General features: G+C 35.4%; 2 protein-coding genes across 2 annotated transcripts in view; one reads left to right on the forward strand and one right to left on the reverse strand.

The window, feature by feature from the left end:
• Window positions 1-5,274: 5,274 nt before the first annotated feature.
• LOC128242249 (cathepsin Z-like) lies at window positions 5,275-12,033 on the reverse strand. The gene is made up of 6 exons (XM_052959341.1): window positions 11,822-12,033; window positions 9,090-9,208; window positions 8,168-8,392; window positions 7,593-7,743; window positions 6,868-7,033; window positions 5,275-5,926 (listed from the first exon to the last, which is right to left on the reverse strand). The coding sequence occupies exons 1-6, from the start codon at window positions 11,986-11,988 to the stop codon at window positions 5,795-5,797; spliced, it is 960 nt and encodes a 319-aa protein (XP_052815301.1). The 5' UTR covers window positions 11,989-12,033; the 3' UTR covers window positions 5,275-5,794.
• A 6,799-nt stretch (window positions 12,034-18,832) lies between these two features.
• The window catches only part of LOC128243372 (E3 ubiquitin-protein ligase rnf213-alpha-like), a 77,333-nt gene continuing 77,136 nt past the window's right edge, over window positions 18,833-19,029 (forward strand). The window contains exon 1 of the mRNA XM_052961127.1: window positions 18,833-18,888. Within this exon, the coding sequence (XP_052817087.1) occupies window positions 18,833-18,888 (56 nt within the window). The remainder of the gene's footprint in view (window positions 18,889-19,029) is intronic.

Raw genomic sequence — 19,029 nt, forward strand, 5'->3', positions numbered from 1 at the left:
AAGCACCGTGTTTTTTTGTTAACCATTTTTTGTCCATTAATTTAATAAAGTATAATTATTATTCATGACTTTTGCTGTCTGATTGCAGGCATTGGACTGGATTCAAAGTAAAACAACTATTAATTATTTGCATTACTTAGGTATTGGACTGAAATTAAAGTATCGCATCTATAAATAATTTGCATTACTCAGACTTACACACAATATTAACCCGTAAAGTAGCAAACTCAATCTTAAATATAGAGAGCGCATCGTAGCTGTCTGGGATCACTCTCCCAGAGCCTAGACCACATCCACGCACTTTGCATTTAGTTATAACATACATATTTAAAACAATTTCGTCTCCAAGATGATCAAGGACCTCTACCGGATGAATCATGAACAGCTTCCTTAACACAACAGGCTGCATATAAAAACATTTGATGTTCAAGGTCCATGAAGACCTTGTAGACATCCACGCCGAAAAATACCACCGCAAGGTCGACTTACACAACAGAGGTCATCACAGACTGTACCAGGAGCATATCAGGACCAGACATTGGACAACACCTTTACAAGAACTGTGAATGACTGGAACCTCCTGCCAACTAGAGTTGTATCAGCTCCTCCGCTGGGGGCATTCAAGGCTCTCTTGGGCAGTCTGCCAGTAAACACCAGTGACACGTATTTGTGTAATAATAATGTAAAAAATAAGTTTTAACATTTTTAAGACATTAAGTTCGCTACCGCCACCGTCTAGTGTCAGGTTTTCTAGTTCCACTGGCTGTCATCCAAGCACCTACTAGTATAGATGCATTTATAATTCTTAGGCGTTTTGGCCAAAATGCTTTTCCTCTAAGCCTAATATCAGATGGAACTCCAGTGGCAATATGGAGGCATGAGATTGTGGAATTGTATATAATTATTTCCGTTTCAAAATTGACGGTTTATCGTCTGCTTCAGTGGTGAGACGGTTGGCAGAAGGATAGTGGCGGGAATGGACGAGGTTTTCATGCTGTGCTATTAACAAAAGAAGGTTTAAGGGGAGGTTTTTTTGGCAGCGATAACATTCATTTATTTAGTCAATACGTCCAACCATCCGACCCTTGTTTTTCAACGATTTTAATATATACATATATATATATATATATATCGTCTGATTTTTATATTACAGATAAAAACGTGTAGGATTTTCGTATGACAAAAGTATACATCTATGGTGATGTTTTCTAATTCTTGTATCGGACCATTTAGCATTGCAGAAGAAGACTTACACTAAAAGAACGTTGCCTTTCGGTAACGTTCAAACGAATCGTTTATAAATAGCAAGTTTTCAATGATTAAATTAGTTTCGTTCCAATTGAAGCAAGCATTTCAATGTCTACATCGCCTTTTGGACGGAAACTTTCGTGTTCGGTTCTCCTTGTTGTAAAGATTTGAACGGTTGATGAAGCCGTCGTCAGAAATCTTGCCAAAACGACAGAGGACATCTGAAACCCCAATGGACATCAAGTTTAGGAATTGCTTTCGCATTTCACCTTTTTAAGCGTTTTGGTTTCATCTCTGGTTTACTCTGGCCTAGCGCATCGTTGTAGGCGAGTGTGCAGTTTGGTTGCCAGTAAGCGTAATGGTGTATATATGGACGATTTGAATGGAATTACGTTTACAGAAATATTGTGTTGTTCGCCTTGTATGTGTATCTTTCGAATGGCATTTATCGTTTTTACTGACCCCTTTCATAAACACTAGCAGATTCAGGGTGGAGAGGCCGTCGAAGGCACCCGGAGCCCGCCCCCACCCCCAGCAAAAAATGACACAAATATACTTTTTATTTCAATATAGGTGAAGAAACGTAATAAAATATGCCCAAAATGCACCATTTCGAACAAGAAATGTTCAAACACACCTATCAAAATTTAACCAAAATAAATTTCGTTTCTGAGGGAGGGGGGCAAGTAAAAATGGTACGCACCTAAGTTATGCTCCCTCTAACGTCGAATCCTGGATCCGCCCCTGATAAATGTATATGGCATGCGATATTTACTTATCACGCTTCAATACTTTGTGCAATAGATATACACAAAGCCCAATTCCTAATTTGTGTTGTGGTTTATATATATCAGTTTAAATGTATAGTTTATGTTAAATTTTAATATGGAAATAGTTGTTTTACTCACGTAAAAAACGCACATATTTCAAGTTCAAGAATTGTTCATGATTTTCTTTTCCATTTTGCGTGCTTATAGGAGTGAGGACAACCCAATATTTATTTTTGGCAAATATATGTATGGTATAGTTACTTTGATCGACCGGACAAGATCATTGCATTTTGTATTTATAATTTGCCAGAAATAGTGAAATGCAATACATTTCTTACCAAAAAATGACACTACATGCATTTAAACAAGAGGGCCAAGATGGCCCTATATCGCTCACCTCAGTAAAACTTTGTGCTATATACTTGTTGATAATTAAAGGGCAATAACAGGGATTTGGCTTCTCTGATGTGTGAAATTGTTACCTCTAGAGTGTTAACAAGGTATTTCCATATTTGGGCTCTGTGACCTAGTTTTCGACCCCAGATTACCAATATTCAAACTTGAGCTAGAAATCATCGAAACAACCTTTCTGACAAATTTCCAGGATATTTGGGCTAAAAATGTTGTCTCGAGAGTGTTTACAAGGTTTTGCCATATTTGGGCTCGGTAACCTAGTTTTTGACCCCTGATGATCCATATTCAAACTTGAGCTAGAAATCACCAAAACAACCTTTCTGACAAATTTCCTGGATATTTGGGCGGAAAATGTTACTTCAAGAGTGTTAACAAGGTATTTTCATATTTGGGCTCTGTGACCTAGTTTTTAACCCTAGATGACCCATATTCAAACTTGAGCTAGAAATCATCGAAACAACCTTTCTGACAAATTTCCAGGATATTTGGGCTGAAAATGTTACCTCTAGAGTGTTAGCAAGGTATTTCCATATTTGGGCTCTGTGATCTAGTTTGTGACCCCTGATGACCCATATTCGAACTTGAGCTAGAAATCACCAAACAACCTCTCTGACAAATTTCCAGGATATTTGGGCTGAAAATATTACCTATAGAGTGTTAGCAAGGTATTTTCATATTTGGGCTCTGTGACCTAGTTTTTAACCCTAGATGACCCATATTCGAACTTGAGCTAGAAATCATCAAAACAACCTTTCTGACAAATTTCCAGGATATTTGGGCTGAAAATATTACCTCGAGAGAGTTAACAAGGTATTTCCATATTTGGGCTCTGTGACCTAGTTTTTGACCCCAGATGACCCATGTTCGAAATTGAGCTAGAAATCATCGAAACCTTTCTGACAAATTCCAGTATATTTGGGCTGAAAATGTTACCTCTAAAGTTTTAACAAGGTTTTTCCATATTTGGGCGCTGTGACCTAGTTTTTGACCCAAGATGACCCATATACTCGTCTGAGTGGGACAAACATCCTGACCAAGTTTCGTGACAATTGAGGCAAAAATGTGACCCCTAGAGTGTTAACAAACTAAGTGTGGACGGACGCCCGACAATCATCGATCATAAAAGCTCACCCTCAGCTTACTGCTTAGGTGAGCTTAAAAGCAGTATGGCCCCTTTTATGGTATGATTATGTTTGAAGGAGGGATTTTCAAATACGTCACTGAATTATGCTACGTGTAAGGTGCGAAACACATTATCTTCAGGTGTTGTACAAACAATGGTAATCTCTGAGAAGGTTAATGTTGAATCCCCAACTGAAAATGGTACATCTGTATTAAAGTTTCAAAAATAAATGTGACTTTGTTATCTGGCATCTAATGGATAGCATTGTTAGAAGATACAAACTATTGATAGTAGAGAGCTCTTTAAATAATACGGAACAGTCTAATTAATTAGAATTAATAACTGAAATTACATTAGTCTTGCTATTAACTTTATATCAACCACTTAATAAACACCATCATAGTAATGTTGGTCAGGAAACACAAGATAAGATAAATGATAAATGAGAAGTACCATACAGTAAATAGCCAAGCAGGATTGTTTATGGACATGTTCAATTTCCTGGTAATTTCATGAACTAAAAGCCCTTCCCTCAACATGATTAAGTTTAATGGGCAATTTCCTTACACTGATCACATCAAAAGGTAACAATTTGTACATACTGATAGCAATAACTTGATGAATCCCAGATATGTACCGATTTTTCAACATAATAAGTTAATGTGTTTGCTGGTTCTTATTCAGCTTGGGCTTCAAAACTAGTCTGCATAAACCTGTAATATCTTTGTGTGCTCTCATTCTCTTATTTATTGTTAACATACTGATGCTTGTTGGTAATTTGGCACGACATAATGCGAGGTACGGGAGTGACGTAACGCGCGAATTGTATGACACTTATGTAACGTAACTTCCTGTTTTTGTTGTTATTCTATGTATTACAAAAAATAAAGGAAACGAACCTTGTGTTTTACCATGATCATCCCAAACAATGCTATTACATAGTAAGACTCTCCACTCTTTTTAACCATAACATCAAAAGCTAGTAAAAATCATATAATCTATGTTTTTATACTGTTTACACATTTTTCACATTCTCTCATAGAAATTGTTGATGAAAACTTTTATCAATTTTCTGAAGAAAAAATATTCAACAGCAAAGAATGTAATTGAGTACAACTCATTGTTTTAGTGATGTCGGTATTTAAAGAACTCAGAACATTTTTTGCCCTACTGAGCTCATATATCATAAAAAAATAATTTCCAGTATTCATTACAATTAAAAAATATCAGTTTCTTCTGCAGTTGCGAGTATTTGTTCGTAAAGAAAAGTAAAGGACAAAATATTTTTGTATAAAAGAATAGCTGATATTTGTAATGTTGCATTTCATTGGCAAAAGAAATTGGAGCGCAATATTGAATTGAGTCTTAACTCGTTGCACCTTATACAAGATGAACGTCAAGTTTTGTCTATACAAAGGACTTGAGGAATGTAAATATAAAAAATAACACATTCACCATGTAAAGTGAATGGGATAACATTTGGTTTTGTACCTTATTAAATAGAAAAACTTTCAATTAAAAGCATGGATGTATACATCCTCAATACTTTAAGGCATTTCAACAGTTCAGATTTATGTTTTACATAATATCCTGAGCTTTTTTAATTCTTTTCCACAAAGATATGCCTGAATCAGGTCTGTCATGATCATAATTGGGTGATAAATGTTTTTGTCCACAAAAACAATTTAAGCCAAAAATAACACTATAAATCCAAAACAATATTTTTTCAATATAAAATAATTTATTCAATAAAAGCATTTAACAAATGTTCCAACAACCTCAACACAAATCTCATAAACGACTTGCATATTATGAACTGTAAGAAGGTCTTCATCATAATAAAGATCTTGTAAATTATGGTACACTGTATAATGCTTTTCTGGTATTATACCACTAATCATATTGCAACAACTGCAGCCAGTTGTATTAACTGGTTCATTCTTTGGTTTGGTTAAATTAGCCAAAATGTTTATTGATTGGCCAATATTAATTCAAAAATTAATATTGACCAATCAAATAATTGAAATATGCAATCTAGCCTTATATTGACAGACAACAAATTATCCAAGTTTTATACAACTAGCTGCAGTAAACTGTCTCACTGTTTTAAAAGAGAACTTGATTCATTTGAAATATCTCTATAAATTTATATATTGAACTGCTAACAAATAGAATGGGGTTATTATTCACAAGAGTATAAATTGCACAACTTAATTTCTTCATAGTGGAATGTCTTTGATTAAGGCTTGTATGGCGTGCTTGGAACAATCGGGTCTCCGTAAGCACATCGTGACTCAATCCCAAGGTTATATTTTCCACCCTTTCCATCCATGTCCTTACTTGTGACAATCTTGAACCAGCCATCCTCACCCTGTGTTTCAAAAAAATATAAGATATATACTGGCTTGTTTACAGGGCTTCTAAAACCCGGCAATTTGCCGGTCTGGACCGATCTTAACTTTGCCGGATCAGTTGCAGTTACAGAAAATGGCTAAAAAAATGGTTCGAAAATTGTGGGGTTTTTTTCAATTTTGGTCCAAAATGGCTTAGTCAGTAGAAAAAAACAACAGTAATTGTAATATACAAACAGTGTTTGTCATACCACATCCTTAACTACCAGGGGACATCGTATTGTAGCTAGGGGACATATCCCTGAGGGCGATTACTGTCTGTGTTTATCGACTTTGCTGTTTTCATTACATAAAAGTGATTCAGATTTGCCATTTTTTCTTGTGGACACATTTGTCACACTTTTGCTAATAAATGTAAAAATATTATATGTATACAAGTTGTATACATGTATATAATATTTTTACTTTTATTATTATAGCAGTCATGCATCTGACCACAATTTTTCAAACAATCTGAAGTTCCTTACAACAGGATCCAGCTCAACACAGTTTACTTTCCATGCAGGATATGAAATAAGTTGTGATATGTTACCTTTCAAAGTGTTTTGAGACTTTCATAGAAAAAAATATTTAAGAGAAGAGCTGTCACATTCACATGACAAAAGTCTCTCAATGGACAGCCAATATTACAGCACAGGAGATGTTTGATAAACATGTGTGCCCCACTTATGCCAGCCAGTTGGACATTTCACATTAAATGTTTTTGTTATGAGCAACTTTGAGGATTTAAGGTATAGTTGAACCACTACGACCTAACACTAGCATAAATCCATGCATGCATTGAAGGCTGGCAGTGGGCAAGTACATTACTTTATAAATGTGTTGTTTTAAAAAATGTTTTAGTTCCATAAAAATGATTTTAAATAAAAATAAAATAGAAGCAATAAAAATGAGTACCCACCCAAGGAGTACCCCAGGAGTTACGCCCTATCCAGTACTCGGTGCCATTTTCAGAGACCCCCCAGCCTGCGACAGAGATGATGTGGTTGATGCTAGCAAACAGGTGGTACTCTGAGTAGATTCCGCCTGTGTATTGCTCAAACAGGTCAGTGGCCATTACACCACAGCTGAAAGAAACCAGGATACAAAATGTCACATGGAAACTAGATTGGCGAAATCGCAAGCTTCATCACAACTTTGTAGAGGAACGTCGTAGAACACATGCAAACGCTTATCTGTCATAGTTTTTCAGTCCAAATATGGGCATAACTCAAAAACTATAAAACTAAAGGGAGAGTTATGGGTCTTGCTACACATAATGTCTGTGGCAACAAGTGTTCCCAGTTTCAATTGAATATGTTATTGACAAGGTAAAACTTTATGTATTACAACACTGACTTCATCCAGGCTATAGCAAAAATTCAATTTTTTATCTTCAAATAAGTGATAGGCTAAAATTTAAAATTTGATTGTACATTTGTATATTCATTTATAATGTGCACCCCCATTAAATGTCCCTCCCCGAACATGATTAATATTTACAGCGGGGAATCAAACTTGCAAACCTTGGATTGAAAGTCAAGTGAGTGACCATTAAACCACCACTAGACCACGGATTTGCCACAACTGTGACTCTAACTCAGTCATTCGTTGTTCCTTGAATCCCTAGTATACACCTGTATTTACCTGATTGGTCCGTTTGTGTAGATTTCCTTCATCATGTTATCTCGACCTTCAACAGTTCCGTAGTCCGCAACTTTGGTAACGTTGTACTTCTGCAGCTGCGCACACTTGCCGAATGTGGTGCAGGTGCCACACTGGTTGAATGGGTCACATTCTGAAGTACACGTTTACAATGTCATTATGTGAAGGTATAACTTTTAAAAATCTTAAATCTAGTTTGAACCCGAACATTTTACAACAATTGTGAATACAACTATTTACAAATGGTAAATACAAAATAAATGCTGACTTATTTTTGGGATTGTCAAGACAGCTTTAATCTGGCAGGAATCACTATTGTGTCAGTTTTAGTAAAAACAAGTACTATATAAAGCAAATTGGATAGTATCGGAATTGATGCACCATTACATATTAAATTAATATACATAAAATTATCATAGTAAACTCATGAACTAATTTCAATATATAATTGTATATCTTAATTACAGACATAAATTGCCTGTAATTACTTCACTTTGTCAGAAGGTATTATATGCCTTTAATATACACTCATTGAAATTTTATCATTTTCAGCATACTCTGATCTTTAGCTTGATAGTTGTTGCAGGTTTCATCTGGGATTCCCTTCTCATGAGCATACTGGTACACGCCTCTATCATCCCCACCCTCACAAGTTCCCGCCCCGCCGCAATCAATCACATTCTGGATTGACAGGTATGCGCTTGGCCATTCCCCCTTGCGTTTGATGTTTATACGGTCAGCAAGGGCACTGGTGGATCCCATACCCCAACAGGAGCCACAGTCTGAAGATTATAAATGAGTTTAAGTATACATCAAGAACTATTTAAAGGCATTAAAGTATTGAGTAATTCAACCAGTAATAAAACTGCCCCAGTTTATCTAATTAGAAAAATTGGTCTCCCAATCCAATTGATATGACGCTCAAATTGATTTACAACCAACTTTGAGAACAAAGATTGGCATTAAATTCCTGGTTCCTTATACAACATTTCTGCAAGAAGACATATTTCTGTATTTTGGGTGTTCATTTGAATTGATTTAACACCTGGCCTGAATATGTAAATTTAGATTTGGCCTTACATTTACTGCCATAGCAGTATAATTTTCTCTTTGTTTTGTTTGGATGTAGCTTGCGAGAACTATTTAACAAAGCAGAGACAAGCAGCAACACGCGATATGCTTGAAAATATAAGATGAGTTGTATGGTAGATATCTTATTAATAAATATTAAAATAGCAAGTGATTGTAGCCAGCGAAAACAAAAAAAACAGTTACAATGTTGTTCAAAGAGAGTTTTTTTTCAAAATAAAAATGACCAATCATTCAGCAATAACATTATTTTGGTCATCGGGGGTTGGAAACAACCAGTGATAATAATATTTGATTTTAGGCCTAAGAAGAAAATAATTCATTCCAACTGGTTTAGGAAAAGCATATTTTCATTCTTATGTTTAATGTTATGCATTTACATTAACTTACACTGCGGAATGTGCTGGTTACGAGTGGTGCTTGCGTAGTTGATGCCCTTCACGTTTCTCCAATCCCAGTTGGCTGGAATGTCCGCCATGTAGAGCTCCTCATGTCCGCGACTATAGGTCCTGAAACATAAACATGTACATATGCAAATATGCTCTAAAAAGCCTTACTTCTTGCCTCCAGTTTATGAAACTTGCTATTGATAAGCCATACCTTTATAAATGGTTGGTGAGTACCAATAATAAGCTTTAAGCTTCTTAAACTAAAAAGCCTTTGTTAAGTGCGTTTAATTTGTTATTATGACCAACTGTATAGCCCTCAAAATATTAACGTGTACACAGGGCAGGTTTTTTACCATATAATGATATACCAGGGTAGATCTGGCTGAAAATGAAGATCCCATCCCAATTGAATTTTACTTTTAAATAATAAAGATTCTCAAAAGTCTTCATGACATTTGACCACCTTAAAATCTTTCCTTAACTAAGCATTTGTTTTTCAAGAATGATTAAAGTATCTTTTTAAAGTGAATGCTGTTCTTAGCCAGTTGTTTTGTTTTTTAACAGTGTTACATAAGACTCCATTTTTCCTATTCTTCTTCCTTATAATATCCCCAGAACACCAGAAGCCACACTGTAACACATCATCTATAATTCTAAATCAGTTTAACTTCCTTAATTATTTTACAACCATTGTGAAACAAGTTGTTACAACTGTATATAAATCACTCTCATTGACACGATGTTATGGAAGAGAGTGGTTTTGTGTTCTTGGGTAAGTAAGAGTACCCCAAGAAAACCCACTTGTCTGGCTTGGTGACCACAACCAAACTCACATGCAACTTGGCCACCCAATTTTAAATTAAATCAATAGTTCAATGCAGCTCCTCACACTCCCTTGATATAAAAACTAGGACAATCATGCCCCTGCATGCACTTATGCCAAACCTTGTAAGTAGATGACTTACAGATTATAACAATTTTGATGCAAAGTGACAGTGACGTAGAAAAATCGTTCTTCTATTTCGTATGTGGAGTGGTCAATCATTGCGTGAGAATAAAATCAAACAATAAAGCTCTTATCTTGCCCGACCATACTCGATCCTGCTTAACAGTAATCAATTTAAGCAATTTAATTATCATCGTAATGAAATACAGTGGGTTACCAAAATGGCAGTTTGCATTTTTACAGTCATGTAGATTTTCAGTTTAATGTAAAACCATTGTCCTGCTGAGTTTGAGGCATAAATTGTTACCAAACATTATAATTTTATAATTACCTTTGCTCCCAAAATGTAAAAAAAGGGACAAATACAGTTCAGCAGCTTTGAACATAATAACTTGTCATTGAAATAGTAATTTAACACTAAATTTAAAACTTGCAATTTTTAGTTTCAAACTTTGAAACCAAAAGTTTGTGAGTATCGAATGAGCTCAAATTCTAAAAGGGACATTCTTACAGATCATCTCACAGATTTGAAAATATGTTCTTGTGAACAGCCTTGTTTTGACACACCCGTTTGACCCTCCCCCATTTTAAAAAAAAAATCCGGGCTTATTAATAATGATTCGGGAACTGTGATAACTTACAATTTTTTTATATTTTTTTCTATTCTCTTTGTATAAAAATTCATTTTTTTTAAGTTATCATTAGTAACAGTTTCCCCAGCATTAGTACTGGAGTTACGGTAGTCCAAATAATTGTACGTTGACAGATTTTTTTTAGATTTTTGATATGGCAAATCCTTCACGTAGTTAGGGATTGGAAGAATCCCGTATAACACGTCTAATATTTTAGACTAGTACTGGAGTAAGCCTGGAATTTTTGGGCTAAGGGCGTGGTCAAAGGGGTGTGGCAAAACAATGCACCCTGCCCCTGTGGAACAGAATACAAAATGCTAAAGCCACTATACCAGCAAATCATAGGTTTAAGGTTTATTTCTTATTTTTTATTTCATGACAAAGATTTTTTTAATACATTACTTTAAAGTAACCTTTTCCATCTAAATCTTAAAATAAAAAAAGAATATATCGTATTATTATGCATCGCTTTTGAATAATAATGACAAAGTTGTTCAATACATACCCGACAGTGACTTAAACAGGATTTAATTTGTCATTAGAGTCGTTATTTTCACATAAATACATTCTGGGTCTTGAATACCATCATACATGTACATAACCTGTCAGATTTGTCCCAGATTCACAGATATCGGGATACCTGATAAACAATCGACACATGTAAGTTTTTTATGATATCTTAACACCTTTTTTTTGCATAATGACATAAATAAATGTGTGTTTTCATAGAAGCCAATAATATTTTCGAAGAAATTTGAATTTATAACGTAGATAATTTCAAAATTGTGGCCGCGAGGATTCTCTGTGCAAGGACCGTTGGCTACTTTTTGCTGGGATGCTGGACGTCACGAGTCTGCCATGGTAAAAAAAATCATCAACAGACTCGTTGACGGCCCATTTAGGTGGACTAACCGCCAGACTAGTCTAAAACAATAGACGTGTTTTACGGGATTATTCCAAGGATTTGCCATATCAAAAATCGTAAAAAAAATCCATCAACGTACAATTATTTGGACTAACCCCCAGACCTGGGGGACCGTGGTCACTCCTGAAGTGTGGCGACTAATGACCAATCTGGATCATCCATTCATACAAATGTATTTTTATGACACACAGTTTTATTAGTTGTGGAGATTATGTAAACCTTGAACTTACTTCACTCCAAAATCCTTATCTTCAATCATCGGAATAAAACCATATTTGCTCGTTGTTTTCTTTCCAGTGTATGTTGCTGGTTCTAAATCGAGCATATTAAACTCCTCCACAACGGCTCCACAAGAAAAAGAGACGAAAATCGCCGAAAACAAAATCTGTAACTTCATAGTTGTTTCTTCCTTGTTATGTTTACCGAACTGAAAGTTAGCGCATGACGAATCACATGACTTTTTATCATGTGACTTACGGGAAAGACCGAACTCGCATCGGACAGTTCCGTCAGAAGGTTGGTCAATCGGAACTCCTCGGCTAGCATCAAGATATGTCTATTTCGAAGCTTGCCGGAGATGGCCGAGTTGTTACGATTGAAGGTTGGTATCCGGAGAGAAATCGGAACGAGTTGGTACGAATGATCTGGAAAGTTCACACCCTTATCGGTTCGGCCCCGAGATATTTCGCCCCCTGTAGTTTTCGGACCTACTATTTCGGTACCTTATTAATTTATAATCCCTTACTGAAAATGTATCGAGATATTTCCGTGTCAAGAGATTACGAAGCATGGTCATTACGAATCTCACCACACATCTTTTGATAGGAAAATTTCTTTGGAATGTATTGCTTAGAGGAGGTATTATAGTTTATCATGTAATTTAATTAATACTAGATTTTGCTGATATTATAAGAAAGAGTAGCTACAAAGGCATTGTCGATCCCATGATTGGTTCAATCCCTACCTTCAGGAAACTATCTAAACCTCTGCCCGGCCACTGTCCTCACAATATCAGCACCTACCACAATGTAAGAATGTTAATTGCAAATGCCAAAGTCGTAACACCTAAATAAAAAAATACTTGCCGAAAAACCACACAAGTAGTTGTATGTGTTCGACAGATGTTATATAAATTTGAAACAAACATAAATAGATACTAGCCCTTGTTATCTAATTTGTTATTCGTATCAAGAATTACCAGGATTTCGGTAATTCCACCGACCCAAGAATGTCCGCTGAAATATTTTGTAGTATTTGAATGACATTCATATATCTTGTCCAGTGGGTGCAGGCCATCCCACTGAAAACAAAAATCCTTTTCCGTTGAGACAAAGGATAAAAGATATTCAGTGAAAAATTTAGTAATTCTCAATTTCTTATTTTTTTAAAGCAATAAAATATTATTTGCATATTGCCAGTATTTACAAGAGGGACCTCCAGGTGCGGATCCGCTTTCAAAATTCCAGGTAGTTTTGAGAGCACCTTATTACCTTTGGGAGGCTGTTCCATACCTGACTGGTCTCAAAGCGAAAAGAGTTCTTCCCATATATATGTAAATGTAACGTTGGCAATTAACACGGGGGATAAACAAAAAAGTCACGTTACCACAAATGCAAACGCAAACTTGTAGTATTTTGGATCCATTGGTCGTCAATCCAGGTAAGTTTCTTATCGATATTTTTGTTGTACTCGAGAGTTCGTTAAAGTGACATATAGTGCAAAAAAGAATGTATTGTTTTGTCTTTCGATCGGTGTATTGGTCACCATTCATGTTTGCATAGTTTCCAGGAACACTTCGATACAAATAGTGTCCATGAATGCAAACGTAGCTAGTGTAAATATGTCATAGCTTTAGCCACATTGTTTTCAAATGTATCCTTTTTAATTGCTCAATAATGGTTTTTATTTATTTTATGAATGTTTTGTGCGATGCAATGCATTTTCTGAAGTATTTTAAATTTGACGAACGCACTTTGGAATTTTCATGAGGCAAACGTACGTACTGGGGCATGCCCGTCAATGACTTGTTTAAATAGGTGTTCGTGAGCCAAATTTATATCATCCATGTCCTCAAAGATATAGGCGAGATTAGAAAAAACCTCGGATGGGTATGAACGGGGCCTTTACATTAATTTAGCAGTTAAGCATAACTACTTTACGCTTAAGAATCCACATTTTTCCTTCATTGTCGGTACCGTGATGATGAATATTCCTGTCCAGGGGCGGATCCAGAAATTGACATAAGAGGGGGCATAACTTAGCGGCGCAACCTTTTGACATGCGCCCCTCCCTCAAAACCAAAAACATTTGGCGTAAACTATTTGCATGTGGGTTTGGAGTTACTTCTTCTAGACCATTGTAACAATTTGTTGTCAAAAATGGTGCATTTTGAGCATGCTTTATCACTTTTTTTCTCTCCCATATTGCAATAAAAAGTTAATTTGAACGACTTAAGAGGGTGCGCGCGCCGGGTGCGCCGCCCTCAAAATCCGCAAGTGCTGTCCATTATTCTTGAAAACTTTAAAATAATATCAAGTCGTGTGAGAGTAGCTCTCCCTGAAATGTTTTATGAAAATCAACTCAAAAAAGATCAAAACCTCTTACAATGGGTTTAAATTTTACTTGTTATTATGACCAAGTGAAGTTCAGTTAAGGAACACCCTTGATCCGTTAACCTTTCTTTAAAGGTACTCGCTTATGCTTTTGCGGACCAAAATTAGTTTTCCCAAGAATGCATCTATAAGCACTTATATTATCATTATTTTTACTCTATGATATCGAAATTGCAGAAAAATAAAATTATGGTATATAAAGATAATTTGGTTTTAGTGGGCTGCGAACCATGCAACGCCGGTAGAGTCTAGAAAAAAGAAGAACACGAACGCCTTACTACTAGGCAATCTGGGCTTCAACAAAATAATTGGATAGTTTGACTATCATGCGATAATGTCAATCAACCAATCACGTAACAATGAAATCGCTGAAATCGCTGAAACTCGTTAATCACAGTATTGAAAATCGCTGTTTACAAATGCGATATTGCTGAAGGGTACAAGCATTTGGTATTTTGGATCTGACACTCCTTTTAAGTTGCCATTTTCTTTTCGTAACAAAAATGCCTTTTACAAACCATGTGTACCGTTAAAAGTTTACTCAAGAATCCCAAAATTAAAACAATACACTTATTTGTTCGGGAAATCTTAAGTATATTTTGCAGAGATAAGCGTTTTTAAGATCTACTGGACGCCGGGAGATTACAGTGCAAGCAAAGTATAGATCTGTTCGCATCTGGACTCATCTCATGCCCGAAACCCGGGGTTAGTTTAATACTAAAAATGTGGCATAAAGACATTAACATAACTGTTATTACATTTAATTCAAATATCAATGAAAATATTGGTTTGCATGTGTTAGATCTACTGTACATATATTATTCATTTTGACATGAACATGTGTTATTGAATGATTTAATACAAATTATGATTACCTTTTAGCACGTTCAAGCTGGGATTGTGGCTTAAAGGGGCTGCACACCGTATGATAAAATAGCGAAAAAAATAAGAAAATTGTCGAAAACTGACATAAACTTGATATCGATGTGTTCAATGCATTGAAACTTAATAACTAAAGTACCACATAGTTTACAATTAATTTATTTTTCACATTTTTTTCGTATTTTTCCATTTAAAAAGATTACTAGGTATGTCTACCTAGTAGAATTAATTCCTTATGCGTGATTGGCTAGTCGATGTTATCACGTGATATTACCAAGTTAGGTATATAGCTTAGATATTCCAAGTGTTTAGGGTAAGCCTTCGTGGCACAGTTGGATATAACACTGTATTGCAATTTTGGCGACACCGGTTCGAACTCGATCTCCCACTCGATTTTTTTTTTACATATTGGTATTTTTTTACAATTATAATATCAAAGAGTTAAACATTTTATCAAATAATTGTCCCGAGATTCTTTACAGAAAATACTTTTTTGTGCCAATCTGGTGTAAAGTGCCTTTAAAGAAAGCTTCAATGTTTTTAACCTGCCCTTGGTTTGCTCACCGTGGTGCGGGACCAATAATGAAAGTCAGGACTTCTCCACACCTTTACGATCCCGTAATGACCTTCGTATCCTTTTCCAGAATGTCGACATCTCATTCGCCTATTGGCATTGATTCATTCGTTGTCAGAAATATCGCCATGCTCTAAAGTTTTCAACAAAATAACATCAAAGATGTTTTTTAACAAACACGCCGATTTAACGTTGGAGTCACAGCATTTTGATATGCATTGGAAATTAAATTTCAACCAAATTGTATCATCAGATTTTTTTGTGTAATTTTGTGAGATAAGACCCATGTAATTTTGTAAGTTGAAAACTTACCCAGGACCCTGCAGTTTCATTTGTATTAAGATTTAACATATACAAAGTTTGACATTTAATTAAAATTACCATACAGAAATAACAATGGATAAACGTGTTTGATGATGAAATAATATATCAGCTCGAAAAAAATATATAACATATCTGAAAGAAGAATTAAATGTGACCTAACATTACGTCATTATAGTGCAATGGCATGCGTCCTTCAGATGTATTCCATTTATTTATACTTGACCTTGCCTTGTTTTCTGAAAACGAACTGGCGAATTTCAAAAAATAAGTTTCGATTTGAAGGGTATTTCCATTAATGAGGGTCGACAAAACAGTTAAAATAATTCTTAAGACCAGTACTGTACGTGTTTCCTTTATTTGAGTAGTATCGATGAGATTTGGTACTTGCACGGTTTAAACACGCCAAACGATAAAAACCTTAAATTATGTTCATATTTGAAATTAACTTGGCATATGTATACAAAGGAAGTTTGGAAACAAAACTGTTTCAATGAAAAAATTGACTGAAATAAAACAAAAAAGCTGGCATTCACTACGCAGGCCAGACTGTTCGTAATATACAGCTCGAGGGTTTGAATAATGCAGGAGGCAGAATTCTTAGTTATTTCTTTATCATGTCAGAGAAAAATTGGAGCGGCACCATTTAGTCTTCTGTAGTTCGAGTTATAATTAGAATTTTGAGAAAGACGTGCCATTTATGATTCACTACGTGTTATGTCAAACATTAACGTTCTAAACAAAAATATGAAAAAAAAACGTCTAGAACTTGCATTACTTGCCAGAGCTTGATGTTGACAACGTAGGTCAAAGCAATTACCCATATACTTAGAACTAGCCCTTTATTGACAAAAAACAATACAAATGGCATACCTGTCAAGTCACACGGTTTCGCCGTGAGTTTCACGATTTTGGCAATGAAATCACGGTCTCACGCTGACTATCTAATTTCTCAAGCATTTGCATTATAACAAAATTACGAAAATAAATACTACAGTACAGTCTATGAATAAATCGGTAAAAAAACAATGGTTCGTGTATTAGTTGTGTCTGACCTAATGTTAGTCACCGGAACCGGTGTTAGTATACAATATTACCCCGGTGTCTATGTAAACATCATGTCGTCTGCTAGTGCTAGTAGCTCGCCTCCAAAAAAGCGAAGAAATATGGTGGTGCGACCGTATATATAAGCAAATATGATGCTAAATGGTCCCAGTAATATACCGTTATCTCATCAAAGATTGCAGGCAATTTTCATTGCACCGTTTGTGGTAGTCCAAATAATTGTACCTGGTATGTTGACGGATTTTTTACGATTTTTGATATAGCAAATCCTTCACGTACAAATTGTTTTGTCCCAAAAGTGGGTAGTTATTCCGACCGTGTTTCCGGGTTGAAGCATATTGCTTAAAAAATGCATAAAAACAAGAAATATTACCATTTGAAATCCACGAGTTAACGTATCCCCAACGTACGAAATACCGGTGGTTACCTGTTACCGGTGTAATCCGAAAAATCCAATGTCTAGGTCGTGAAGAGCACTTCCGGTATCCTTTGTTTACGATATCTCTTGGTATAATATGTCAATATAAAACTTTCAATAAATATTTAGTTTCTAAGGGTAAAAAACACATTCATAAATATCAAAATTAATTGGAAATATGATTTTTTAACTTCTTCATGAATTACTCTGTATTGCTACATAAGACTTATGTAAAGAGGTCTATGTAAAAAAAAGTAAAAAAAAAAAAGTAGGGGAATATTTTGTTTAATATACACTTTATTTCTGCAAGGTGTACTACAATTCTATACACAGACCTGCCAACATTGCTGACATAATAATGTTAGCTTACTGACTGGAAGTTTAATGCAGTAGTTACATTTCCCATGATTCCACCGGTATTTGGTAACTGAAAAATCCAAGATGGCAGCCACGGTCGGTATATAGCCAGAACATGGAATAAAGTCAATTTAAACTGAACACACACACACATACGCACGCACGCTCGTTCGCCCGCACGCACGCACGCACGCACGCACACACACACACACACACACGCACACACACACACATGTATATATGATTGTTTAAGTATTAGAATTATGTGCATTGAAAGATATTGGCAGATATATATCGATTAAGACCGTGGTTATTAGTGCCTTAAAATGTCTAGAAATACAGAATTGATCAAACACTTGGAATAAACAGGCTTTTCCCAAAACGTCATATAATAAGCAAATTGAAATGCGTTGTCAAAACATATGAAAACAAACGACATATTCAGTTTCGTTTCATTAAATGCTTTAGTTTTTTCACATGACGTTTACTATGTACTACGTTACAATGCATGAGTAATGACACCACAACATTTAGAAAATGGAGTCTAGTGTGCCAAGTATATGAGATGAAGTACTGAAACAAATTAAGAAGTTACCTTTATAATAAAAAGCTACACATATGTGAAGGAATTTATAAAGCATACATAACAATACATATCATTCTCAACGTTTTCCTCCATGTTCAAACAAGTGGCACACCAATAAAAGACCCGTTGGAGCATTTTCAACGCTTAACAAACGCTTAACAATATGTTATGGCTCCAAAGATTCCCTGGCTAGTTTATGTCCTCGCTCATGTTCCAATATCTATAGGTTTATAGTTTTGTTTCTTAACATCCTGAATATACATATGCATTATATAGTAAAATATTTGAAAATGTTATCAGACTTGCTGACGTGGATACCATAGGTTATAGGGGAGCATTAACAGCTAACGCATTTCGGTGCTTGCTGTTGGCATTACATGATGGTCAACCCACAACGAAACCAGACAAAGGAAACTATATCATCATATGACTTGGCGCGTTTCACAAAGGAACATTACAAGTTTGCCTACTCTACAATTGAGGTAACTTTTGTTTTTTAGCTTCAAATGCATAGTGATCATGTGGTGCATATTACAATGACACGTTAAATCTAAAAAATATATACGTTATATAACCATCCAATTCATGTAATCACGTAGGTTTTGTACTATAGAGATTAGCTA

Source organism: Mya arenaria, chromosome 8, assembly GCF_026914265.1.
Source record: "Mya arenaria isolate MELC-2E11 chromosome 8, ASM2691426v1".
NCBI classification, from domain to species: domain Eukaryota; kingdom Metazoa; phylum Mollusca; class Bivalvia; order Myida; family Myidae; genus Mya; species Mya arenaria.